The sequence below is a fragment of the Macaca nemestrina genome, chromosome 10, assembly GCF_043159975.1.
Source record: "Macaca nemestrina isolate mMacNem1 chromosome 10, mMacNem.hap1, whole genome shotgun sequence".
In the NCBI taxonomy this organism is placed as follows: domain Eukaryota; kingdom Metazoa; phylum Chordata; class Mammalia; order Primates; family Cercopithecidae; genus Macaca; species Macaca nemestrina.
In genome coordinates this window covers 132973228-133000242 of record NC_092134.1, presented here as the reverse complement: position 1 = coordinate 133000242, position 27015 = coordinate 132973228, and the positions used below count along the sequence as shown (strand labels likewise).

At 54.0% G+C, this 27015-nt stretch overlaps 1 protein-coding gene and 1 long non-coding RNA gene across 7 annotated transcripts in view; one reads left to right on the top strand and one right to left on the bottom strand.

The window, feature by feature from the left end:
• Positions 1 to 760: 760 nt before the first annotated feature.
• Positions 761 to 27015, bottom strand: part of LOC105499892 (DEAD/H-box helicase 11) — a 35100-nt gene continuing 8845 nt past the window's right edge. For 3 of the 6 annotated variants that reach the window (XM_024787103.2, XM_024787104.2, XM_024787101.2), the window contains exons 4-27: positions 26826 to 26912; positions 26371 to 26528; positions 23525 to 23570; positions 22486 to 22593; positions 22176 to 22263; positions 21574 to 21782; positions 19829 to 19981; positions 18813 to 18859; positions 18386 to 18465; positions 17087 to 17131; positions 16899 to 16966; positions 15403 to 15441; positions 15037 to 15145; positions 14792 to 14923; positions 13862 to 13974; positions 11127 to 11199; positions 10707 to 10810; positions 9855 to 10004; positions 9529 to 9597; positions 9315 to 9415; positions 8821 to 8905; positions 8446 to 8524; positions 8114 to 8268; positions 761 to 5084 (exon numbers count right to left, since the gene is read on the bottom strand). In XM_024787103.2, the coding sequence (XP_024642871.2) occupies positions 4947 to 5084; positions 8114 to 8268; positions 8446 to 8524; positions 8821 to 8905; positions 9315 to 9415; positions 9529 to 9597; positions 9855 to 10004; positions 10707 to 10810; positions 11127 to 11199; positions 13862 to 13974; positions 14792 to 14923; positions 15037 to 15145; positions 15403 to 15441; positions 16899 to 16966; positions 17087 to 17131; positions 18386 to 18465; positions 18813 to 18859; positions 19829 to 19981; positions 21574 to 21782; positions 22176 to 22263; positions 22486 to 22593; positions 23525 to 23570; positions 26371 to 26528; positions 26826 to 26912 (2436 nt within the window). In that variant the 3' untranslated portion in view covers positions 761 to 4946. Of the gene's footprint in view, positions 5085 to 7066; positions 8269 to 8445; positions 8525 to 8820; positions 8906 to 9314; positions 9416 to 9528; positions 9598 to 9854; positions 10005 to 10706; positions 10811 to 11126; positions 11200 to 13861; positions 13975 to 14791; positions 14924 to 15036; positions 15146 to 15402; positions 15442 to 16898; positions 16967 to 17086; positions 17132 to 18385; positions 18466 to 18812; positions 18860 to 19828; positions 19982 to 21573; positions 21783 to 22175; positions 22264 to 22485; positions 22594 to 23524; positions 23571 to 26370; positions 26529 to 26825; positions 26913 to 27015 lie in introns of those variants that run through there. The other 3 variants (XM_011772747.2, XM_071072232.1, XM_024787105.2) reach the window with 3 other exon arrangements.
• Positions 13852 to 20396, top strand: LOC139356885 (uncharacterized). Its single transcript, XR_011609380.1, has 3 exons — positions 13852 to 13998; positions 19492 to 19614; positions 20259 to 20396. It is a non-coding gene; the product is annotated as an uncharacterized lncRNA (long non-coding RNA).

Here is a 27015-nt window from a genome sequence, read left to right as displayed (position 1 = left end):
CACAGGACACTGAGTGTGGCAAAAAGAAAACAAAAGAAAAATATGGAAATCACATATGTGATTTTAAAAGTAAAAAGTAACAGAAGAAATTAGTGATCCATTTTATTTAATCCAATATATCCAAAATATGGTCATTTTAGCATGGAATCAATATAGATTTTAATGAGATAGTCTATGTTCTTTTTTCCTACTGAGTCTTTGGAATTCAGTGTGTATGTACACTGACAGCACATCTCAATTTAGACTAGCCACATTTCCATTGCTGAGTGGCTGCATGTACCTGGTGGCTACCACACTGGACAGCACAGGTCTAAGGATTTCATTCCTGGCTCAAGTCCAGACTTCCAGCCTTGGTTTTGGGTGTTTTTCACAAACTGGCCTCTCTTTATCATTCTTTTTCCTGGTACTTCCTCAAGGATGACTGTGTCCCCGCCACTCAAGACCACTTGCCGTTTCACTACATACCTCTGTTCGAGCTGTTCCTTTTACCTGGGATGCTCTCTCGGTTTGTTTTTTTTGAGACAAGGTCTCACTCTGTTGCCCAGGCTGGTGTACAGTGACATGATCATGGCTCACTGCAGCCTCCATTGACCTCCTGGGGCTCAGATGATCCTCCCCCTTCAGCTCTCCCTAGTAGCTGGGACTACAGACCTGCACCACCAAGCCCAGCTAATTTAAAATATATATATATATATATATATATATATATATATATATATATATATATATATATATTTTTTTTTTTTTTTTTTTTTTTTTTTTGGTAGCGACTGGAGTCTATGTTGACCAGGCTGGTCTTGATTCTCCCATCTTGTCCTCCCAAACTTCTGGGATTATAGGTGTGAGCCACTGCTCCCCACCTGGAGTGCTGTCTCTGCACCTTCTCCCTGGGCCTGGTGGAGAGGCACACATTCTGCTAAGAGGCTTTTCCTGACTTCCCTAACCCCAGAAGGGATCTGTCCCTCCTTAGCATTGTACTCATGGCTGGATTCGAGTTTAACTGTTTTTGAGGCTGTTTCCCTGGCTGTCGCATAGTGTCTTATTCATCTTTGTTGTGATCATGGTCTGCACTGAATAGATGATCAGTAGATGTCTGCAGACAGAATGAATTAACCACCAATCAGTCTCTTACTGCTTGAATGGACTTGCTACTTCCTTGCTTAGATTCGTGTCTGTACAATCTTTTCACATGGGTAGTACAGTAAACACACACAGATACCCTCAGATGTGGTAACTAACAAGGAATTCATCTTAAAATGTGTACAGAAAGTGTGTTACATCTTTATCCTCCTCCTCATCTTACAGGAGGAGATCTTACAGGTGGGAGAGCTGGGGTGCAGGACTGAGTTAAGATGGCCAGCAAATTACCATCAGTATAAATACAAAGAAGAAAGGGAGGGGAGGAACATTCTTGAAAGGGGTGGGTGGTCTCACACGGTTGGGTTCCTCGGATGGTGAAGGATCAGTTGGCCGTGCCTTGGTTATCTGACAGGAGGGAAGAGAAGTGGGAGGTGAGGAGTAGCTCCTGGGCCCTCATGAGTATTAGAGGCAGGTTCAGGTCTGAGAAGCAGAGGATATCCTTCCTGGAAGCCTGAGTTAGGAGGAGGAACTCACTGCTGGAGAAAAAGTTGAAGAGGAAGGAGGACGGATATCTCATATCATGGGGAGTGCTGGCCTGAGGAGGCTAGGAGAGAACCATCAGGGTAGAAAAAGGGGCTGAGGAAGCCAGCAGGGGGAACAGAGGAGTAGGCGCCAGCATGGTGAAGAGGTGCAGTGCATTATGCATGATACACACATTATTATTATTGGAAATAACCATGTGTCAGAGTGCAGTTCTCACCCTAGAGAACGGAAAATGGAAAAGACCAGAAATTCAGAGAAGGCAACTTACCCAAGGTCTCCTAGCCCTTTAAGGCCAAGTAGAGCTTCCTAGGCATTTCCTGCCAGACTCACCCAGGCCCACCCACACCTCTGTTGCAATGGAGGGCCCCACTATAGTGCCCAGGAGAGCAGGTCTAGGGCACAGTGCCAGGCCTGATGAATGTCCTTCATACCCTTTTCAAGCAACAGGCTATGATTAGGCCTAATTATGGGGCCTGGTCCCTTAATATTCTGCTGGGCATGTCTCTTGTCAGTCAAATCAGTACCATCTGCAGTGTGATTCCGGCTTTAGTGGCATCAGGGGGAGGAATTTAATTCAACCCAATGTAAAGAGATTCTGCCCTCACCTTGCAATTCGAGGATTTGTCCCTCCTTTCCTGCACCCCCACATGCACCTCCTTCCTTCTGGCTCCCTAAGCTCTAGCCTGGGTGAGCAGGGCCTGGACACTCTGTACTAGAGTCACTAGCCACTGCCCAGTCTGTCTTGAACACAGGCCTCAACTTCCTCAGGGTTAAAGTAGGAGGAACAAATGTGTGCACATTTGCTTTTCCAACCTGGGCACCTTTTGGCAGGTGATTCGGGTAATTCTCGCACCACCACCACCCTGCCCATGTATCCCCGTTTCCAGCCTGTTTTCCTCTGCAGCCAGCGCTCCTTTCTTGTGTTTCCAAGTTGGAGAGCTGAACTGAGATCACGTATGGACAGGGTGCCTGGCAGGTACCAAGCACCTTAGTACCAATTCCCCAGTCCCTGGTCTTGCCATCTCCCTCCCTCATTCATTTAGCAGGCATCAGCGGAATCCCATCTCCTATGAGCTCCTGGCCTCCCATCAAACGCTCTGCTGCCACCCACCCCCACCTGATCAGAGGGCCACCCCCTGTACTGGGCAGTCCTCTCTCCAGTCCCTGCGACGCAACCTCTGGGAGCAGCCCCTTTGGGGATTCCTGGTCCTGGAGGACCCAGCCGGCTTCCCTGGGTGGGAGGGGACAAGGGGAAAGCCCGGCTTGGAAGCTTTCACTCCTGACAGCCGGAGAGCTCACCCACTTCCGCCCCACCTAGCCTCCGGATTTCCTGTGGTGGTTCTGGCCTCCCAATCACGCTCCTCCTCCCACGAGGGTGGGGGGGTGTGAGGGTGCTGGGGGGGAGGGGTTCGTCCTGCACTCTTTCCTGCAGTCAGAAAATACGTACCCTACAGTACCTGTGTGCAAGGCAGTGTGCAGTCACTATAGATGCAGTGATGAACAAGGCAGCGTCCCTGTCCAACTGGTGTATACCCTCTAGCAGGAGAGACAGACCTGCATAACCAACTAATGATCAGTTATGTAATTACAGTTGTGATAAGGCCTATTTACAGTATTCTGCAATCACTAATCTTCATTTATCATGGAGCGTGCTCCACCATTGATCTGACTGCATTAACTCATTTAACCCTTGCCACATTTTATGAGCAGGCACTGCTGTTACCCATTTTATAGATGAGGAAACTGAAGCATAGAAAGAGATCTGGCCAAGTGGCAGAGCCAGGGTTCAAAGCCAGGGATCTTGGCCCTGGGTTCTGTGGGTTATTACCACCTCTGTGGAGGGGAGATGAGGTGCGGCGAGGCTCGTCATGGGGAGCCTGGCTTGGTCTTGAGGATCAGGGAAGGTGGATGCAAGGAAATAGCATTTGTGGTAAAATCTGAGGGTGAGTGGGTAGGTCAGGAAGAACATTCCAGAAAGAAGGAAGCCCATGAGCTGAGGTGGAGGACCTGAAAGGAGGCCAGTGTGGCTGGAGCGCAGAGAGGCCGTTGAGGGAGCCGAGTGGGAGGGCTGCGGCCTGTTGTATCAGCAGCACTGACCCCGCACAGTCCTTGGGCTCTAGTGACTTTTCAGTGTTTACCTAACTCAAATGAGTGAACGGTGTTTGCTGTTTCCTGCAAAGGTCCCAGGGGTTGTGAGGTACACAGGTCCCGTGTTTGGCCATAAACAACCTGAAGTGAGGCTTGGTCTCCTTCCCTGGAGCCCAGGCTGTGCCTCATGTGGGGTACCCCAGCGTGAAGTATCACTGCCTGACTCAGGTCCCTCTCCTGGTCCAAGTCACCCCCACCCAGCCCCATCCCTCATTGTTGGAAGACCTGGAGTCCCTGCTGCTTCACTGTGCAGGCTCCTCTTCTGTCACCACCTGTCGTCAGGAGGTGACAGGGATGAGGCTGCAGTCGGGACTTGCAGGCAGAGAGGATTGGGTGAGACAAAACGACAGGACATGGTGACACACTGGGAATCAGAACGAAGGAAAGGGAGGAGTCAGTGATGACTGGAGTAAGGTGGGAGCACTGACACCGCTCCCCCTCCACTTGCCCCCATCCTGCAGTAATGGACAAGCATGTGGGCTTTTCATTTTCTGTGGGGATGTGACCAACTTAGAACCTCCCCCCCTTAGACATGCTCCTGTTTGGAAACCTCCTGCACCGAAGGGACAGGTGGACAGACCTTCCTCCTTGCCCCTTGTCCTCACTTCTTCCATCCTTCTCTCCCATCCTCTCTACTGATTGGCATCTGGTGGCCCCCAAGGTGACACAGCACTGGATCGGCTGCCTGTGTAATTAGCAAATCATTCTTAATTGCCCCAGAGTGGAGAGAATAAAGGTGAAGGCAAGAGCCCAGGTTCAGGATCTGCTTCTTTGGGTTTATGGCAGAGGCGAGGGAAGCAACAGTGAATCTGGGTCAGGAGTGGGTGCTCCCTGCTCCCTCCTCCCCAGTAGCTTGTAGGTCAGCTGCTGGTCTGACTCCAAAATCCACCATCCCTCAGCCACCCAGCCCTCTCAGAAGCTGAAGTCCTTTCCTGTGTGTGAGCACCAAGCTGGAGCCTGAGGATGACGGGGAGGAGGGGCTCGGGGGTCTCCCCAGGTCTCCACGTTGCTCGTCAACACCACAGAGATCCTGTATGGCAGAAAATGGAGTCGCGGCGTGTGGGTGCAAGACCCAGCCTGACTTAATGGGGTCCCAGGACATCACACTCAGGTGCAGTACAGAGGCGGGAGCCAGAAGGTGAGCGGCGTGGCTTGGCTTGGTGGCCTGGGACCCCTCACTGCACAGTGTCCCTGATGACACGGGAGAGGTAGGTCAGGAACATGGTCTCGGGACAGCAGATGCCGGCTTGCCTGACTTCCACGTCGCCCCTGGAGATACAAGAAGTCTGTCTTCCTGGACCGATTGGCTGGTGCTGTAACAAAGACCCATGTGATGCTGGGGGCAGAGATGGAGGAGAAACTGTTCGGTGTCCCTTGTCCATCAGTAAGAGCAGCTGGAGCAGCAGGTGGAGAGGGAGGGGGCAGGGATGGAGGCAGGTGCAGGAGCTGGAAGGCCTGCCAGACTGTTCTCCAGGAGAGGCTCTGTTGAACCCCTTATGCCACCACAGCTGTGCAGGGTGCACCTGAGGCCTCACTGGCTGCTCCCGTAGGTCCCTGTCATCTCTCACATGTCCCCACCTAATCCTGCAGGTCCCATCCCAGAGAACCACTACTACATGCCAGACCTGGGCCAAGTGCTCAAGGTCAATGTGCCATCCTACCTACTTGACCTGCCTGGCGGACAACCTCATGTATGGTGCCAGCCTGGGCCCCGGCATCACCCACTCTGCCCCTGGCAACAGGCTCAAGCCTCTCAAGCCAAGTGAGCTGGGTGCTAGGACGGGAGCCAAGCTCCCTGCTCAGTCACCTCCTTCCCTAGGCACCCCACACTTTCTCCCATTTCCATTTCTGACTTATAAGATGGCACGCTAACAGCACCCCAATCTCCCCGAGCTGCTGGTCAGTGCACCCTCATCCCCGCCCCAGGCCCTGACCACTGCAGTCCAAGGCGCCGGGCAGAATGACAGAAGCAGCATCCTCTTCAGGTGGGAGCAGCCTTCTGAGGCCACCTCAGTCTCATTTCTGGACCCCTGGTGCATTTTCTGTGGGGCTGTTGTCAAAAATCCCTTATTTTTTTTTAATAGTTCTCATTTCGTGTCCTACTGGGCTCATAAAATAGTGGTTTTCAAACGGTAGAGCCCTGGAATGCCCACCTCTATGGGAGAGGGAGCCTGGACAAGTCTGGCCCCGGGGCCCTCATTCTTAAACCAAAGAGAAAAGAGGGTCTAATAAACAAAAACACTATAGGGGCAGGAACATGGAGCTGGGGGTTGAATGTGACTGAACCCCACACCCCCCTCTGTGGCCTTCCTGTTGCAGTGAGAGCCATAAGCCAAGTAGGGAGCTGATGTGGGATCTCAACAAGCTGGTTCTGAGATGCACGCGTGGGAGGCAGGGCTGCTGTCTGCCGTGGGCTGGGGCATCATTAATCCCCTCTTGCCTTTTTCTTCCTGTGTTTAAGTCTCTGGGGCATGGGGGAACCAGCGCTCCCCACAGACCACCCTCACTCAGCCTTTGCCCTCCAGCCTTTTCACCACTGGGGCTGGTGAGGGGCTGGGAGGAGAGAGCCCCTATGTCAGACGACAAACCATCTCTGCCAACCCCCAGCAGCCACAGACAGAGGAAGAAGAGGACAACTGGAAATCCGAGGGGGATGTGCCATGCCTTCCTCCCCTAAACCCAGACTCTGGCCGTGGCCCGGACGTGGACACAGCCAGAATGGGCTCCTCAGCCCTGCTGCCCTGGAAGGGGCGGGGATGGAACTGGCCCAGGTCTGTGTGGGGACCACCTTCAAGGAGTGGGAGGCCGGCCGGGCGCGGTGGCTCAAGCCTGTAATCCCAGCACTTTGGGAGGCCGAGATGGGTGAATCACGAGGTCAGGAGATCGAGACCATCCTGGCTAACACGGTGAAACCCCGTCTCTACTAAAAAATACAAAAAACTAGCCGGGCGCGGTGGTGGGCGCCTGTAGTCCCAGCTACTCGGGAGGCTGAGGCAGGAGAATGGCGTGAACCCGGGAGGCGGAGCTTGCAGTGAGCTGAGATCCGGCCACTGCACTCCAGCCTGGGTGACAGAGCGAGACTCCGTCTCAAAAAAACAAAAAAAAAACAAAAAAAAACAAAAAAAAAAAGGAGTGGGAGGCTGGCTTGAGGCCACGTGGCTGGGGCGGGGGCTTCTGTCTGCCTGTGCTTCGTCCGGAGATGGCTCCACCCAGCCCCTGCAGCAGTGCGCTCTTCGATTCCCTAAAGAGGCTTCCAGAGAAAAAGGCAGCACCAATCAATAAAAAACTCAGCAGAAACCAACAGTACACTTTTAATTAAGGACGTGTAGCTGTGCAGGATGCAAACATCTGGGCATCAGTGACTCTCCTCTGGCCCCCGTTGGTCCCTAATGGCGGCAGAAGATGCCAGCTGGCCACGGCCCCTTTCTCTGGGGTCAGAGGGAGAAGACAGGTGCAGTCAGCAGGGGCAGCTGTTGCAGGTGGGAGGGATATTTTCCCACAGGAAAAAAGGTCTCCGTGATGACACGGGGTCTCTATAGTCATGTTGAGAGCCTAATGGCCCTTGGCATAATTGATGGTGTGGGGTAGAAGGTGTCTTGGAGTTTGTTTAAGTGGTTGAGAGGGAAGGAGGTGCCACAGATGCGGAGGAACTGGTGCGAAGCCAGAGAGACACAAATCCAGGCAGGGCTGTGGGACAGGTTAGGGAGCAGGGCTGCAGGTGTGACTCAGGAAGGAGGGGCAGGTGACAAGTCCCTGGGCAGGAGCCCTGCGGCCATGGGATCATTTTAAATTGAGACCAGAGGATGAGCAGTCCAGGGCAGTTAACCTTGGCTAGAAAGGGCAGAGGCAAACAGGTCTGCTCTATCTCAACTCTTAAGAAGGTGAGCAGGATGGAGATGCCACAGTGGATGCCACAGTTGCCACAGCTTCCTGTGGAGACCAGGCAGGAAGCCTGGCTCTCAGCCATGCAGGATGGAAAGGAAGATTCTATGCCAGGAGGGGAGCTGCCCTGGAATGCCCCAAGGCCAGCCAGGACCCACTGTTTCTTCAGGATTCCATTTTCTCCTACGGGAGCTAATGCCTGTGCCTGGGCGCTGGCAGCGCTCTGGACTCCACACTCTCCTCCCGGGTTTCACCCTTGTAACAGGATCCCTGTAGACCAGGCCCACGACAAATACTGTCTCCAGCGGGCAGGGCAAAGGAAGGGCGCGGCGCCAGGCGGTGGTGTGGTTGCCCATCAGGAAGACGCCGACTTCTCCCGGTGAAACTGGGCAGACAGAAGGCAGTGAGAAGAGAGATCTCGGGGTGGGGAGGCTCTCAGAAAGAAAAAGGTGGGACTGACCTTCTGCACAGCAGCAATGGCAGGGCCAAAGGTAGCTTTAACCTCCACACGGGCTCGGATCCAGGCCGGCAGCTTGGCCAGGACAGGGGGCCGGGCGTATCGCTGGTCCAGGAGCACTATGCTGGCAAAATCCTTCTGGTGCCTGATGGCCCTGCCTGCACAGGAACAGAGGCTGCGGCTCCGAGTAACACCTGCCTCCCCACAGCACATTCCCATGGCGTCCCCTCCCCTTCCTCAGGCTTATTTAGGAGACAGAGCAGGCAACCTCCCTTTCCTGTTCTCCCCTTCTCCAGCTCCCATCTGTCCACCCAGCTGGAGGCAGCCGGGCTCACCTATGGACTGGTTGACGGCCTTCATGCACAGGTTCTCCACCAGATTCTTCCCTGGGGGCGCCTGGCCTGGGGCTCTGGGCTGGGGGTGGAGGGGATGACTCATCAGGACTGTTTCCTGCCTGCAGCTCTCCCTGGGAAGAGACCCTGCCAGGCTTTGGAGCCAGACCAGGAGCCTTCGTGGCCAACGCCAGCAGCACGGGCCCAGGTGACATCACAGGGAAGATCAAGAGGGTGTGGAGGGGCATCCAAGCCTCCGGAGGGGGCAGGAGACGCCAGCACAGTGGGGAAGGCCCGGCTGTATCAGCCCTAAGGGCGACGCCACTCCCACCCACCGCCCACTCTCCTCTCCCGCTCTGCGACACTGGGGTCACTCACGAGGGTTTGATCCAAGTAGGCCATCTTCTCCTGCAGCTCTGGAGACCTGATGTTGGGGAAGGGCATGCCCACCATCACCACACACCTGGAGAGAGGCAGAAGCCCAGGGCGGGTGGGTGTCAGGACCTCCCGGGTCATCACCCACATCTCACCAGCTGCTCCGTTCTACCCCTTCCTCAGCCCTCTCCGACTGTGATCAAAGCTTTGACCCTCCCTGCTCTGTACCTACCGCCTGGAGAGGGCTTGTTCAGCTGAGAGATCCCATCTAGGCCAATGGATTGGGTACTGATACCGCAATGGCCAGCCTGATTTTCCACCCGCTCTCCCAGGGCCAAACCCTGAGCTGCTGAGCCCCTCCCTCCAGCTGGCTGGTCTGAGCAGTTGCAGCCCAGTTGTGGGCTCTAATGGCAGCAGACACAGGCAGGGGCCCAGCTGCTGGGAGTGAGGGCCGGCCAGGTATCATAGTCCAGGACAGGAGCAGAACCACTACTTACCGGCCTAGGTTGTCAGAGAAGTTGATCCCTTCACTCATCTTTCCTCCAACAACAGAGAGGAGAAGGGCCCCCGTCACCCGGCCTCTCTCCTGGCCACAGGCCTGCGGGAGACACCCAGATGCTGAGTTCCCGAGCCAAAGCTTGGATGTCACCCACGTTTCCAGCTGCCACCCCCGCACAGTCTCAGACCCAAGCTCAGCATTAACGCCCGCACCTGAATGCACCTGGAATACGCCAGCAGCACCTGCTCCACCTGGTGCGCGCTCTTAGGTTCCTGGAATATCTGAGAAAGACAGAGGACATCTCCCAGAGACAGGTTCAGGGTGCCAGGTCTCGGGTCTGCTCGTGGCCTTGTCTTCTGGCCAGGGGACTGAGAACCTCACAGCCAGGGGCTTTGGGGAAATCCTCCGCAGTCAGGGACTGGGAGCAGCGGGGATGAGGAGCCAGAAGCCTGTCCTGACTCGATGAGCACAAGAGCTCCCAGGAGGACTCAGTGGCACCGTCCTCAGGAGTGGGAGGGCCGGCGGACAGGCCACTCACCTTCTTCCTGGCAGCCAGGCGGCCCAGCAGGCCACCCTTCTCCCAGTGGGCATGGACTTGGCGCAGGTACTCGTAGGAGGGGAAGAAACAGACCACCCCTCCAGGAACCACACTGCACAGGTTACAGAGGATGCGACCCGCCTCGTCCATCTAACAACGGAAGACAGGAAGCCCCCATGGAGCCACGTCTCAGTCACCCACAAACCATCTTAACCTGAGACCTAAAACTGAGGAGAGACCCACGGCAGGACTACAGCCAAGGAAGAGGACTTGGCTCCCCTTGGTGGGAACTGCAGGGTGGTAGGTGCCGCCTCCCACCAAACACACCCAGCCGCTGCTGCGGACTGCGCCTTTCTGACACACGTCACAGCACTAGTGTCCCTGGGGGCCTTCCTACTGCCCTGGCACTGAGTCCTCCCGTCTTCACTCCAGGGTCCTGATGGTCACCGCAATGACAATCAGGGGCTGCATGCCCCACCCAGGAGATGCCCCCCAAGCCCCGCATCCCTGCCACCGGCAGGAGCAGATATAACCAAAGGGCAAGAGAGCCAAAGGGAACCAGCAGCTTTCCTCTGCGTGAGGCATCCTCAGGGGATGCCTGGAGGTTTTAAGAATATGTACTTCGCAGCCTAAGGGGTGAGGGGCGGGGAAGCTCAGACCTTCCTCCGTAAGCATCTAGATCGATGCCGCTCATTCTGTGAGGCTCTATAGCGGGTGCCCCCCTTCCCCCCTAGCCCCATGCAATTTCCTCAACACCTGAAAACACTCAGGGTGGGCCAGAGTGCCCCTGCCCCGGAAAACCCTTTACTGCCTGAGCCCAGGCTGTGGCACGGCGAGCTGGCTGGGACTGACCATCTGAGGCAGCTCTCTTTTCTGGAACGTGAATTCCAGCGGCTGGTTGGAGATCCCGCTGCAGATGACAAGGGGCAGGATATTGTCTGGAGGGATCACGTGACCTGGTAAGAGCCAGGGAGGGGCCGAAAACTGGAGATGCAGGGGTGCTGAGACACAGTGCAGAAAGGGCATTTCCCCACCCCATCTTCCAGCACAGGAGCAGCGACTGACAGCGCTCACCCACCCACCATCGCCAGTCACACTGGGCAGCAGGCAGCAGGGAGCAGCACAGGAGAGCCTGGGCGAGCGCATGAAGGGCAAGGCTCCCATCCCGGGGTCTCCTCCGCCCCGTGCCTTGTTGCAGTAAGAGGTTACACGCAGAAAACAGGAGCCAGAACCTGACCTCTAGCCTGCCCCACCCTGGGCACAGCTCCTCACCACAGGAAAACTCCACCACGCGTTCAGCTTCCACCCCGGCACAGGCCAGCAGCTGCTGCCGGAAGTCAGACACCTGCAGACCAAGGCCACAGCGTCACGGCCCCGTGGCCCCTCAGAGGCCCGGCAGAAAGGAAGCGAGAAGTCTGGGCTAAGAGACAGCAAGTACACACACACTGAAAGAAGAGGTCAAAGAAAAGGCTGACGGCAAACTAACAAAAAGAAAAATGGTGACTGATACCCAGTGCTGACAGCCTCGTTTAAACTACGTGCAGGAACAGCAAAGGAAATCCAGCAAATCTGGCACAGTCACTCTCAACCCTGGCTATGCAGCAAAATTATAGTGAAAATTTTCAAAAATATAGGTGGCCAGGTCCCAGCTCAAACTACTGAATAAGAATCTCCAGGTTTTCACCTGTTAGACGGGCAAAAATCCAAAAGTAACCAATCCAAAAGAGAAACAGGCATTCCTAGATGTTACTGGTGGGATACAGAATGTCCAATTCTTATGAAGAGGAATTTCACAGTAGTTAACAAATTAAATGTATTTATACTTTTAAACCCAGGATCCCATATTTAGGAGTTTACTGAAAATATACAGCCACAAATACCAAACAGCATGTGCCCCGCGCCTTTCCCTGTAACCGTGCACCTGCCTCTCCAGAGAGTACTGGTTGAATGAGCTCCCTACATCTGCCAGACGGAGAACCACGCAGCCCACTAGAGGAGCAATGGCTGGGACAACTGACTAAGATGCCTTCTATGTAAATAAAACAGGAAAGGGAAAAATGAAGACACATTTTTGCTTATTTGGGGGAAAAAGAAAGACTGCAAGGACAGGCTAGCAAAACTAACTCCCTGTGGGGGTGGGGAATGGGCTGGAGAAGGACGAGAGTGAGGCTTTCCTGAATAGATCTTTTTATATTAGCTTTGACTTTTGAACCACACAAATATTTACATATTTAAAAACTACAAGTCAGAAAAGAAAAAAGCATATTCTAAAATTGAAAAGAAAATGAAACAAAAACAGCCTAGCTCTCTATGAAACGGACAATAGAAGCACACGGAGAGAAGCCTGGCTCCACGACTTTAGAGCCCTAGTGACCAGACATCCTTAGTGCGTCAGACTGTTAAGGGCAAAGAGGCAAGGCAATTTCAATCAGATTTATTGTTATAAGTAATATTGGTATTATGATTTCAAAACTTTTAAGTATATTATAGGATAGAGCAGATAAGTATGTTAATGTACCACAAACGTTCAGGCTTAAGAGAAAAAGAGGTACAATATAAGCTCAAGTAAACAAATGCTTTGATTTTTACTTAGAAATACCAATATGGGCCAGGCATGGTGGCTCATGCCTGTAACCCCAGCTCTTTGGGATGCCAAGGCTGGCGGATCACCTGAGTTCGAGACCAGCCTGGCCAACATGGTAAAACCCCATCTCTACTAAAATACAAAAATTAGCTGGGTGTGGTGGCACATGCCTGTAATCCCAGCTACTCAGGAGGTTGAGATACGAGAATCGCTTGAACCCAGGAGGCAGAGGTTGCAGAGAGCTGTGATCGGGCCACTGCACTCCAGCCTGGGAGACAGAGCAAGACTCCCGTCTCAAAAAAAAAAAAAAAAAAAAAAAAAAAGGAAAAAAAAGAAAAAAAGAAATACCAGCATGGATTCATTCTGAAAACATTTCCTAGATCTGTCTACTGAAATGCCCCAGGAGCATGACAAACCCCTAGCACCCACAGCTTGATTTCTCAACGTCATTCCCCATTACAAGAAACCAGGGCGGCTTGGAGAAATGAATCCAGTGTGGGGGTAAGGACACCCATGGTGAACCCAGGACATTCTGTTGTGCTGGAGGCAAGACTGACTGGGCCACGGCGAGGACCTGAGCTAGTAGGAAGGGGCTGTCACATCAGCTGAGACAACGTGAATGTCAGAAACAATAATGACTATGAACAACTTTAGTATGCTGAATGAATAGAACTATGAATCTATACATACAAAAATATAAAAATCAAAAGCTAAGGCAGCTGGGGCTGGGAAGCACTGCTTCAGGATTCCCAACAGCTTTTCATCCAGGAGGCCCTTTCCTAGGTGGGAGTCACCACTGTGCAGAGATGCCGTTATATTCATCCCAGTCGTGCTCAAAACAGAAAACTGCAAATAACCTGCACACCTAGTGAAACAGGAGCAGCTACATGAAATGCTATGTATCTGTGTACCTGGAATCCAGCACAGCTGGGATACTGAAATACGCGCATGCTTGCTGACAAGGAGACAGGTTTATGATCCTTTGCTGCTGAGTGAAAAGAGCGAGTTCCAGTGACAGCACGTGGAGGGAGCCGCACTTTTGTTTTTAAAATAGGTATGCACATAAGTAAAAATTATGCCTACAAAGACTATTATATTCATATACATCAAAATGAACCTTTTAAAAGTGGAATCCTAATTTTTTTCCTTGGGTTTCAAACCACAGAACAGCTTTCTCTGGGAGACATGTGATCCTGGCACTAGAGAATGGAGCAGCAGAGGAGTCGCCGCTGCCCCTCCAGCCTAAAAGGCACAGCAGTGAGACAGAATAGTAGTGTCACCCAGTGGACACCACTGGGCCTGCTCGAGCTGACCCTTTCTGGCTTGGGGCCCCAGGAGAGAACAGGACTGAAAATGCATCTCTCCAAAGCCCCCATCTCATCCCAACACATGGGGCACAAGGGGCTGGGAAAGGCGTCCTTACCGGCTGCATGGTCCCCCCTGCAATGACCACTGCCTGGCACTCCTTCACCACTTGGGCAAAGTGCACAGCTGGATTCAGGAGCAAAAACTTAAGGGTGCTCTGACTGAGGCTGCCTGGAAAAACAGATCAGTGGAGAGGTGAGTGCAAGCCAACAGACACTTCTATTGTCCCACCAAAGGGGGTCCCAGGTGAGTCCAAGTCTGAGGCACAAGTGCTAGTGCTTTCTCTTTAAACACCATTTAATCTCTAGGACAATCAGCCCACAGAGGTGGACCATACTATCCTCTCCATTTTCTTTTTTTTTTTTTTTTTGAGATGGGGTCTCAATCTGTTGTCCAGGCTGGAGTGCAGTGGTGCAATCTCGGCTCCCTGCAACCTCTGCCTCCTGGGTTCAAGTGATTTTCCTGTCTCTGCCTCCCAAGTAGCTGGGACTACAGGTGTCCAGCTAATTTTTTGTATTTTTAGTAGAGATGGGGTTTCGCTGTGTTAGCCAGCCAGGATGGTCTCAATCTCCTAACCTCGTGATCCGCCCGCCTCGGCCTCCCAAAGTGCTGGGATTACAGGCGTGAGCCACCGCGCCCGGCCTATCCTCTCCATTTTCATACAAGGAAACTGAAGTTGAGAAAGAAAACAGTCCAAATCACAAAGCTCATAGATGACAAAACCATGACCCAAACCAAAGCCCATCTGCCCCACAATGCAAGCTTCCCTAGGACCCTTGCCCGAGAGGACTCCCATCCCAGCCCCTCGATCTCCTCCTGTCCGCCTCCACTGCTTGCCCAGGTCACAGCAGGCCAGTGCCCACTGCACTGCTTCCTCCTAACCCGGAAGTTCCCAGGACGGAAGGAAAGAATCCTTTCACACTGCGGCTCCCTGGCTCAGCTTGGCTCCTTCCTGGGAACTGAACCTGGCCAAGAAGCACCTGATTACCTTGGCGGCTCAGGATGACCCTGCCGTCCTGGTTGGCTGTAGTGAGAGCTGCCAGGAAGCCTTCGATGTGCATCAGTGGCGAAGCTGGTCGCGGGGCGCTAGCCTGACTCTCGTCTGCGGGGGCTGCAGGAGCTACACAGAGCAGAACGAGGAGGAGGCTTCCTTGCGGTCAGGTCCACACGCAAGGAACCGACGTCCTTGCCCAGGCTTGCAGCTGGCTCTGCTTGCCCACCCCACTGCCTTACCTTCAGTCGTCCTGGGCTGCAGGCTCTGCAGGAATTGCTGAAACCCAGCCAGTTTGGGCTGCTCCCGGGATGAGAGCACTGCTCCATACCGTTCTGTGAATCCAAAGAGCTGGGTGGAATGAGAGCGAGCAGCGGAGAGGAACGAGGAACAGCCGTGAAAGAGAGGCTGGGCGGATCGGAAGCTCTGCCGGGCCCAAGACGCCTGCAGCACATATCCCACCACCCCAGCAAGGCCCACTGCACCAAGGAGGGTGGAGATGAAGGGGACTCCGGAGTTCCCTGAGGGCAGGGGAGGAAAGCATGGCAAGGGCAGGGGGTCGGGGCACAGTTGGGTCACGTTCAGGACCATAAGACGTGAGCAGTTACCTTTCTGCTGATCATGCTCTTCTCACAGTATCGCTGCACCTGCAAAAACCAAGCCCAGCTGTAGGCATGTGTGCAAACTGAGCAAGCTGTAATCTTCAAAACAAAACAAAACAAAAAATACACACACCACTTTTACCACCCAGGCAGCACAATGCAGTGCTACCTTCTGAGGCACCCGAAGCCTCCCTGCCAGCAACCCTGTCATCCCCTCTTCGAGGCCACCCCCTCCTCTACTGCCCCTGCCCACAATGCAGTGGCCTCCTCCTTTCGGAAAGGGGAGACCCTCTTTCCAAAAGTGTTTCTCAAGTCTAAGAGTGCTCAGTACAATCTAGGTCCCCTTGGCTTTCCTTCCAGGTGACAGAGTTAAAAAAAGGAACTTCTATGAGCAAAGCCACCAAGTCGGTGCATCCAGTATGTGTGGTTTGGTGCCAGATCTCAGCTGGGGATGCAGAGAGGGGAGTTTGGAGCCTTTAAACTGGTTTCTAAAAAGAGCGACATCCTTCGATGAGGATTCCCTTGATGGTGGGTGATGAGACCCACGGGAAGGAGAGAGAAGGAAAGCAAGAGGGGCAGAGGGATGGCGAGGAAGGAGCGCCTGCATCCATGTCCCAGCTGTGGGTGAAGCGCAGTGATGGCAGGACTGTCTGAGGGCTGTTGGGCCTGTCGGCTATCACAGGCATGTGGCAAACAAGGGAAGAAAGGCATCAACGATGACCTGGATCCAGCCTGTCTGGCAGGGATGGTGGCAGTGACAGTGACCCAAATGGGTAATTCAGGGGGAAAGCTGGTTTTAAGAAAAAAAACGCAGGCAGGATGGGATGAATGCGGGGCCCCGACTCAATGTAGCCAGGTTTGGACGCTGTCTCTGCCGTGTGCTATTGGCTCACTTGGGGGAAGACTGTGCTCGCCACCCTCTTGAAGTCACCTCCCTGGGCCTGTTTGCTTTCCTTGCTGGGGCAAAAGGATATCCTAGCTCAGAGCCACAGCACATGGCATGCCGCCTAGAACACAAGCAGAACCCTGTACCCGGGGACAGTCACTGTTGCTGATCTGAGTTACAAAGTTGGGGTTCAGGCGGCAGTGGCCATGTTCCATGTGGGGAGTGCCGGGTATGCAGACCTGGAGTGAGCAGAGGTCTGAGGCTGCAACCAGACCCAAGGTCCAAGTGGGAAGACGTGATGAGTTGCACAGAACAAATCAACGTCCTGCTCCTGTCCATAAGCCTGAGAGACGGTGCCAGAGGACGGAGTGAGGCAGCGAGGACCTGGAGTCTCTCTCTGTTCTATGAGGCACCAAGTAGTCTCTTCCTCACCCATCCCTGTCGCCCTCGCCCTAAAGGAAGATGACTTTTGTCTCGCAGGCATGCTGCGGGTTAAGGGTTACTACATGTCTATGTTTTGCTTTTTCTTCCTTCTATAGTCTTAACATAGTACTCTACCCACAGTGGTAACAGGAAGGAAATTGGATGTGGAATGTGGAAAGGTGGAAACCTCTACCTTGAACAGGTTGATGTTGTCAATCTGGCTCTGGAAGAGAAAATCGTTGATGGTCTTCAGCTCTGTCCCTGAGAGCAAACACACGAAGGGCCTTGGGAGCTTCACCCTGAGCCTTGGGTTTCAGTCCCAGGGTTAAGCTCGGAAGTGGCTCATATCAGCTCTGGGCCCTCTGAGGGCAACTCTCTTACCTGTCTGTGAGAGGCTCTGTGTATTGGGATTTTGCTTAATGTTCCCTAAAAAAGAGAATGGAAATTGGTCACAATGGTGGTTCTCTGGCCCCTCAACCCTTCCCTATCTTCTCTCCCTCGGCACTGCACGTCAAGTGAGAAGAGCATCCATACTTGAAGGACTTTGTTTTGTTTTTCGCTATTTATAGCACACAAAGGACCCACCAAGAGGGCAGGTGGGTCCAGGAGCCTCCCACATCTGACTCACATGCTTCCACATGGAACCCAAAGCCCTGTAAGTTGTTTTTCACCCCTTCTCCAGGAGGCCAGGACACAGTGGCCAGACCAATGCATGCAGGGCACGGGACCACACAGGAGCTGCCCAGGCCACATGGGGAGCCTGAGGCAAAGCAGAGCTGGCGGCTCAGAGCAGCAGCACGAGACCAGCTCCCGCTAGAAGCTCCCACAGGCTTTCTGCAGCTTCCACTTCCACAGACGCCTTCCAAGGGGGTGCCCCATCATAAAAGAAGGGGACACGACAGGGTCATGCCAAGAGGCATGGGAGTCAGAGTCAGAAGATCCCAGGCTCCCGTGCTGGGCTTGGGAACCGTAAGCAGCCCTTGCTCTGAGGTCTAATTTATGCGTCATCAACAAGGATTCAAATGCCAGCACTGCCTTCTCACAGGGCACACAAAACCGCATATGCAAGTGCTTCGAACACCCCACAGCACTACGCCTATCACGGAAACACTGTGTGTTCATATGATGCTGTATCCTTACTATCCCCCCAGGGCAGGGCCTGAAATAGAAAGTCCTCAGAACATGGGCAAAGAACCCAAGGGCCTAAAAAAAGCTCAAGTCAGACAACTCAACCAAGCTACAAAGAACAAGAATTTTCTCAATCCATGACCAAGACCCTGCTTTTTTTTTTTTTGAGACGGATTCTCACTCTGTTGCCCAGACTGGAGTGCAGTGACATGATCTCGGCTCACTGCAACCTCTGCCTCCCGGGTTTGAGCAAGCAATTCTCTTGTCTCAGCCTCTGGAACAGCTGGGACTACAGGCCACACCAACACTCCCAGCTAGTTTTTTTTGTATTTTTAGTAGAGATGGGGTTTCACTGCGTTGGCCAGGTTGGTCTCAAACTCAGGTGAATCACCTGCCTCAGCCTCCCAAGTGCTAGGATTACAAGCGTGAGCCACCGCGCCTGGGTGACCCTTCTTAAAAACAGAGAATTGAAGCGTCCTGATGGGCAACCAAGGAAAAAGCAGCCTGGCAGGTTGTGCAGACCGAGGGTCAGCAGGGGGATGGGGCTCTCACCCCCCAGCACGGCCACGAATTTCTCCAGCAAATACAGGATCTGCTTCAGGTACATCAGGTTCTTGGCCTTCAAACGCTTCCTGAGAAGAAGCCAATGGACATTAAGCGGTGGTGCCCTGACAGCGACTCGCCCCGCCTGCCCCAGTGGAAGCCTTGTGCCCGGTGCCTCTCAAATTGGGTCACAAGCTACAAATCCTTTCCCAGAGAGCAGGCTGGCCATGGCGCCAGGCCTCAGAGCCAGTGGTCGGTCCCCAGCCTTCCAGGTCTGTGTGTAGCACACACCATGATGTGCCCAGGACATGAATGGCACGCAGCTCCACCCCACCACAGCCCAGGCCAGAGGCGGGAACCAAACTGCTGCCTCTCCGAGGCCGATGCAGGGGGCTGCCAAGCGACTGTCCCACTACCTCAGAGGGTTACATCTCACCCGTATCGCTCCATGTACTGCAGCAGCTGGGAATGGGCCTGGCAGAGCTGGGGAAAGAACACAAACCAGGCTCTGGGCAAGCAGCCAAGGGCTGAGCTGCTGACATCTTAGATTCGCCTAGAAGATGCTGGCCCTGGACACACAGGAAGCCACCAGAGGGAGGAGAGGGGGCTGGGTGCAGACAAAAGGTATGGGTTTCCACAGCCCTTAGGCTGGTGGGAGCTAAGAGAGAGGGGAAGGAAGGGAAGTTTTCCTCCAGTGTCCACTGTGGGTTAGAGAAAAGCAAGAGGCTGAATCCCTCAAGTACGGAATCCCCTGCTAGTTTCCACCGGGTTGGGAAAAGACCTGGAGTCTACAGAGTGATGGTTCAAGGTCACCATCACATCCTGGCCTCAATTCAACCCAGGCACAGATCAGCAGAGCTGGTGGGATGTCGTGGGGGGTTTCACAGTCAGAAACCAGTGGGCACACCCCAGCTCCACACTCATGAGCTGCATGACCTTAGGACACAGCTTGACCATGTCTGAATCTCTAAGTTCTCAATGTAAAACAGGAACACCACCCCCATGGCAGAGTTAGCATGAAGACCAGGGACACCTGGTGCCATGCATGGCGCACGACAGGTCGGCAGGAGGAGCCTGCACTGATCTTGAGCATTCCTCAATTCAATTCCCTCCAGGCAACTGCAGTAACGACAACATCCAATCCTGAGGGGACTTCTGCCTCACTCATGCCATCTCCTTGGCTTACAGAGCTGGTTGCTGGCATCCAGGGCTGGAGGGACTCGGGAGCATGGGGGCAGGTAAGGTGCAGGGAAATGAGCCACTCTGCCGTAGCGGGGTCCCCAGGATGCAGTGGAAAGCCATGATCAGCCTCCGGTGAGGTCACTGCCTTGACTTATGCACCCTCTAGCAAGCCCCACCTCCGAAGGAATTCTTGGCCCAGGTGTCTGGAGGAACCATGCAAGTCCCTTTACCTCAGGGCGGCCCTGGCCCGGGGAGGGGAGGCCCACACACCTGAGAGCCGCTGACCTCCACGCTGTGCATGCCCGTGATGGTGTCTATCAGGTTGTGCGCTTCGTCGATGATCACCACCTGTGCCTGCAGCCGGATGCCCGCAGCCTGCCGAGTGGCAGCATGCAGCAGCATCTGATAGGGCAGCACCACCAGCTGGGAGGGGAGATGAGGCCACCTGAGCAGGGCGGGGCTCCCCTGCAGGAGCCTTGCCTGCCTGACACTGAGGTCCTGATGTGAGTGCTTCTATTTCCTGCCTGGACTATGTAGCAACATTCGAAAAATAGAGTGTAGCAACGGACAAGCTTTCCTTGAGCTTTAAATGAAACGCCAACATATGAAACACAGGAAACGGGCTGGTCCGACTCCTGAGTAAACCAAGGGCAAGGCTGGGTGAGGGGAACCCCTGCTTAGCCTTGTCCATGTCCTTAAGGTCGCCCCGGAAGCCCCCGAGTTTCTGCAAAACACCTGAAAACCACTGGTGCACCAGGAAGTGGCCCCAGCTTCTGCTCCTGGAGCTACTACTTCCCAGCTGTGTGACTCTGGAAGAGCTGTCTAACCTCTCTGACCCTTGGTTTCCTCATCTGCAAAATAGGGTTGATATATCCAATCTCAAGTGAGGGTTGAGTGGAGCTGGGGTAACAAAAATAAAAGCAACTCTGCAGATCTTTAGGTGTTTGTTGTTAGGAAAGTTTCCAGTTACAGGAATACTCATATAAAAAGTGAAATACCGGAAAACTGAATGGCTCCATCACTCATGGTTGGTGAGAAAATAAGTCACTTAACTTTTCTGGGCTCCGGTGTCCCCATGCATAGAATTTCACTGGAATACTATTAACATAAAAGCAAAATATGGTCAAAGTGCTTTAAAAATTCAAAAATCATAAAGATTTTGGGGCCATATTAGGATATTTGTGTATAAATGCCTACAGCACTAATCTTGCTCTAAAGGCAAACAGACCGGAGGGAAGGCCTGGGACATCATGGGGCCTGGCAGCTTCCCCCCGTTTCTCTGCCAGCGCCCACACAGCTCAGCAGGTATGCTGGTGAGCATTCAGCTGCGTGCAAAATGGTTACTTAGTTCCCCGAATCTTTTAAAACCTTAAATTTTTTCTGGATTATACAGCATTTTCCACAAGTGATATCCTGTTTCCAAAGTCACTCAAATTAAAGTAGCAAGAAAAGAGTGGAACTGCACCCACCAAAGAACCGTGAGATACTATTTTTGATCTGATACATTAGCAGTTCTTCCTTCTGTTTAAAAATCAAGAGAAGTTGAGGCAGAGAAGACAGTATTCTCACGTGCTGCAAGGTAGGTGTATGTTAGGAAAGCTTTCCAGTTACAAAAATGAAAAATAGGAAAACTGAATGGTTCCATCGCTGACGTGCGCCATCACATGATAGGCATGGAAGTTGGGAGCATCACTTGGAAAGCCAACTGTAAACAGATTTAAGTACCGCACTCTTCTCAGCTCCTGGCATCCTCTCCCTGTGGTTTCACTAGGAATGCACATGCTTCCTGGCTCCTAAATACTATCCCCAGTAATGCCAATTGGCTCTGTTGCCTGGAGCCCCCAAGGGATCCCATGCGCCACCTCCAACTCACACATCAGGAGAGAATGGGTTAGGTACTGTCAGTCTGAACACGGTAGGTGGCATCCCCCAAAATACAGTGCGATGAAGACTCCCCTCATGTCCTAGACCACAGTGAGAGCACGCGCGGCTTTCCGGCCCTGCAGGGCCCTCACCTGGGCTGCAGGGATGGCAAGGCGGCTCCCGTAATAGGGACAGGCCCGGGCCTCCTTCCCAAGGGCCAGCAGCTGCTCAATGTCCTTCACCTCTGCCAGGGCCTCATCCCGGAGGAGGCCCATCTGCTCGTGGTTGTAGAAGGGGCAGGCCGCCTGCTTCTCCTGCCTCCTTCTCTTTGGCTTCTCCTCCTCAGCTCCTTTCTTCTTCTCTGAGGGTGGCACAGGCACCAGGAGAGAAAAGAGAGAGGACAGCAACTGTCCATGGGCCCAACAGAGGGTTCCGTAATGTTAAGACCCACTTCCATGGGGTGGGGTCTATAGGACCCTCCCAAGTACTGCCTACAGTGGTCTCACTGGAACACTATTAAGGTTTTACTTTTGTTCTCCAGAAAGAGCTTATAAAATCATCTCCAAACCAGTGATTCCCCGACACTGACCCAGAGACTAGGAACACTTTTTCCCAAGGAGAGGGGCCTCAGGAAGGAACTGGGGTCTCCTCTGCCATACTTCCTATGAAAGATACTTAATGGTCTTCGGTCACTGCCACCCCTGCCTCACTCTCTCCAGACCGCCTGCGGCTACGCCATGGTCCCGATGGCTACCGTGCCTGCTTCTCTGCATGTCCACACAGCGATCGTTGATAAGCTGCACAGAACCTAGGCTTTTCACGTCTTCATTGACACAAAGGTTCTGCAACAAAGGAGAAAGAAAGAGGCAAAGAGATGGTGCCAGCTAAATGACATCTAACCAACACAGGTGGACCTGCCCCGCCTCTCCTTTGCCTTCCAGCGATGGGCCGGCCAGGCCAGGGAGGGGGCTGCTCCTCGCACTGGTCTCCCAGGCCTGGATGAGGACAAAGCTGTGGGGAAAGGAGCAGGATGGCCGCTGGTGGAAACACCGGCCACTGTTTACCTGCCGGGAGCCAAGGGAGACCAGCCGAACATCCTTGCCAAAGGGGCTCTTCTTCACCTCATGCACAAACTGGGCCAGCTGGGAGTGTGTCCGACTACAGTAATAAATCTAGCAGAGAGAAACAAAGGTGCTTCAAAGAGGGAACCAAAACATCCCACGGCATTCTGTAACATCAAGGCACGCCAGGGCCTGAGAGGCTGAGGGAAAGGGAGTGGCTCCAAATGCACAAAGCTGAGGCAGGACCGTGATGTCCCACATCAGGCATCCATGGAGGGACCCAGGGGTTCCCAAGTCACCCACAGCTCCAGAAGTTCAAGGGAATGCCCCAAAGGCAGCTCCTTCCACGAGTCATATCCAGTCTCTAATCAACCACTTTGGAGGGTTGGCCAATCTTAGGACACGGGTGACCATCTCCCGTTGCAAACAGTCCCCACTTGGGGAGGGTGGGTTGTCGGTGGGGGTGGGTGGGGAGTGTCACACACATCCCCCAAAGGGAGAAAGGAAGGCTGACCAGAATACCCTCTCTCTACTCCTCTAAGGCAACAGTGAAGGGAGGAAACAAGAAAAATACAGAGAAAATACCTACTTCCGACAGAAAACAAGTCATAAATCAATGAAACCAAATGGGAGATGTCAGACCACACATAACCCATAGCCCTCCATGCAAATCGGAACACGGACAAGGGGAGAAGCACCCCAAAGGGTAGGACACTCATGTCTGTCCTACCCATACCACCCAGACTTCAGCCCTGAACAGCTGCTCCTCGATGCCCTGGCGTGGCAAGCATGGCCTTGCCCCCGGGAGAGGTCTCCCCAGGCCCCGAACCCGGGAAAGGTCTCCAGGGTCCACTGCAGCTGGCCAAGGGAGCAACTTGGGACCAGGGTTGCATCCGGGAAGCCACAGAGTCCAAGTGCTGGAATCTCCTCTTTTGTGGAGAGAAGGGTGAGAAGCAGCTGAGTGACTCCAGCTTTCTCCCCGGGGGTGCAGGGCCCAGCCCATAGGCCCCAACACAGCACCAGCTGAGGACACTCGTGTTACCTTAGTTACATGTTCTTCCTCCAGGTCATCCTCATCCTCATCCACTCTGTGTGAGACAGAACAGAAAACAGTCTTCTCTCAGCAAACTCAGCAAAGTGCACTGAGCATCTGCTGAGCCCTGGTGATGAGCCCTGGCCATTCCCAGCGATGGGTTCCACCAAGGCAGCAGGTGCTGCTTGCTCAGAAACTCCCTCCGGCAAATGCCAACCCCAGCCTCCCATGGCCACTTAGGTCTGTGGGTGGGGAAATATAAAAAGGAGAAAGGGGCTCAGCACCCCCAACCCAAGTCTTGAGTTGGAAGCCTTGGGGGTCATGGCAGGCTGCTCTCCTCTCTGCCCTCCCTCCGGCAAGCTGGACCCCTCTGAGGTCCCAGGGGGGATATTTGCTCTTCATCACCTCAGGCCTTTGGATGCTCTGTGACTGGAATGCTGTCTCCCCTCACCAGCTCTCAGTCAACTCTAAGATAGCAGCAGAAATGTCACCTCCTCCAAGAAGCCGCCTTTGACCTTCCCCGGTAGGTCTGGCTGCTCTGACACAGATTCATGGCCCCTGCTCTTAACACCTACCTCATTCAAAATCGCTTTCTCTCAGTCTATCTCCCTACAGACTGTCATGTCCACAAGGGAGGACCCAGGTCAGCCTTGATTCTGCTGAGTCCCTGTGGCCTCACCTAGAGCCTGGCATGCGGCAGGAACCCCATGGCCATCTCCTGGATGAAGCCACAACTGACTGACCAAGTGAACAGAGGACGCTCTCACTTATGACCAGTTACACCTCTTCTGTCAGCGCCTCAGTCTGCCCTTTCCAGCAATGCAGGAAGAGCCGATCAGCACTGGGTGTTGGTGGGGAGGCCAGCCCTGCATCCCATGGCCTGAAGCTGAGCCAGCTTTACTAGTCTACACTCCTCAGAAACACAAAACCATCTGACAGGCACACACTACCTATGGGAACATCACACAAAAAGAAAACATTTTTGTTCACCTCGAAATTCCTTTCTAACAAAACAGAACACAATTGCCTTGGGTTATCAGAAGAGTAATTATTACAGGTTTGGCTTCATGGTCACTAAAGGGCAGGCAGCTCTATCTTAAAGGCTTGGATCAATCTTATGCCGCATGCTGGACAAAGCCAGCAGGAGCTCAGTGAGCGGCTGGGTGTGTGAAGAAATGAACAGCAAAAATTTTCTATTCAGAACTCAGGTCCTCTGAGGCTCACGTTATCTCCTGAAATGCGAGGGCATGGGAAGCCCCGGAAGCTGACCTACAGGATCCATGGCTCTTGCCCAGACCTGAAGGAGCACTTTGTTCCTGTAATATTCACCACCTCCACGTCCACTAAAGTTCTCTGCCTTGTCCTCACGGGCTCTAAGGAAGTGGAGGGGGAGCAGAAGCACGACCTTGGAGGCGGGCAGGAAGGGTTCATGGAGCACAAGCTGTTTATGACCCTCTCTCCAGTGAGGCATAAAGCAGCACGGTGGTCTCTGCCCTGCGCAGGGGCAGAAGTCGAGATCCGCATGGGCAGCCTGGAATCACACTACTGGACTGGAACGAGGAAGCATCTGCTCATTCATGTCAACTCGATTTTACTGAGCACACCCCTACGCCAAACGCTGGGTCAGCTCTGGGAACACAAAACTATAAAGACGTGGTTCCTGCCTGAAGCAGCTCTAGCTCAGCCAGGGAGAGGAGGCAACAGCAGAAGCACAAGCGGGTGCGTGAGCAAAACAGAGCAGCTGACACCCGAGGCCACCCAGATGACACCTGAGCCAGGCCTTAAAGGAGAGGAAGACATCTGCCAAGGGAGGAGGGAAGGGTGTTTGGCTACAGCACGTTGCATGAGCAAATTCTCGGACAGGACAGAGGACGGCCTGGCACGCTGGAGGAAGGTCAGGGCAGCGGGGAAGCTGGCATCTGGTGGAGGGAGGCTGGAGGTGGCGTCAGAAGGCGCCCTGCAGACAGACCGTGAGGGCCGGGGATGAACCTTCAGGAACATCCACAGAAGGTCTCTGGTCTTGCAGTTACCCTCTGACAGATGCGGTGGCCAGGGTGCCACGGGACACACGGGACCCATCACCAGGTGCAGCCCCCCATCCCATCCACATCACCGTTTGGTTTTCCTTGTAGGCAAACACGCTGATTTCACATAGGTGCTATTTGTTTTCATGTCTATTAACTGTCCCCTCCATGTCTTCTTCCCTTCTACGTCCACAGCATCTGGACAGTGCCACACCCAGAGCAGACACTCAGGGATGGTGGTGAGGTTCCAGTGTGAATGGGAACAGGGCTGTCACCAGGGATCCTGTGGGCCCGAAATGGCCTGGGTGGCCTGCTCAGGGCTAAGTCACCCAGCAGCTCATGGCTCATCAAGTGGAAACCTCAAGTCTAGACCAACAGAGGCCTTATGGGAGAAGAAAAGCTCAGGCTAAGGACGCCTTGACGGCTGACACCTCACAGGTTACTCAGCGCAGTCAGCTGCCTCAGAGCCTGAGATCTAGAGCCAGGCTGGCCGAGTTCCAGCCCAGCTCTCCACTGTCGAGGCTTGTGGCCTCAGCCAAGGTGTCTCCCCTTGTGGGGCTGCAGCCTCCTTGTGTATAAGGCACAGATCCAAATGTTCCTGCCCTGCCTGAGCTGCCGTGAGGACAGCTGAGAGGACACAGGCCAGGCCAGTGACTGTCCTCACAGCCATTGGCACTCATGGATCCTAGGAAGGACCCGGCTTAGAGCAGAGGGCAGAGGCCACCATGCCTCTCACCAGGTGCTTCATGGCATCTGTGGCATGAGGGAAAGAGCTGTCTTCAAGGGTGTCCCCTGGCCTGGGGCAGGGTAGCGCTGCCACCTCTGTCTCACCCGCTCGCTGCCTTTTTCTCCTCGTCGCTCTCGTATTCGGCCAGGACCAGCTCCTCCTCCCCAGACTCCAGCTGCTCCGGCCGCTCAGCCCCCGGGCCTGTCTCTAGCATCTCTCTGCTGAGGCGGAGGAGATTCTCCGTTTCTTCTTCTTCCTGCCTCTGGACAGGAGGAGTGGAGGTGGGGAGGGAGGAAGAAGTCTCAGCACCAGTACCCGCCTCCCACGTGCCAGAGACAAAGCACACTACGCCCATTCACAGGGGCCTGGCTGCCTGGCTGGAGAGAGGTCTACTCGCAGGATCCACGCCTCAACCACTCACAGCCCAGCTCCTGTACAGGAGCACATAGCCAGTGAGGATCCTGGAGGGGAGACTGAGGCCCTGGCCACGCATCCATGAGCCTCCAAGCAGAGCGACCCTGCCTGGACATAATCCTGCCCCCCAAGAAATGAGGCTCACCAGGCGCTTGGCTGCATATTTGAACTGCGCCCTGTGCTGCAGCTGCTGCAGGCGTTCTTCTCGCTGCTTCCTCCTGGCCTGCTCCGCCTAAAGGAGGCAGACATGAAGGAAAATCACCAGGAAGCCCCTAACCAGGCCTCTCCTAAGGAGTCTGGACGGCTCAGCCCGGCGCCTCCTCACCTGGGGCAGC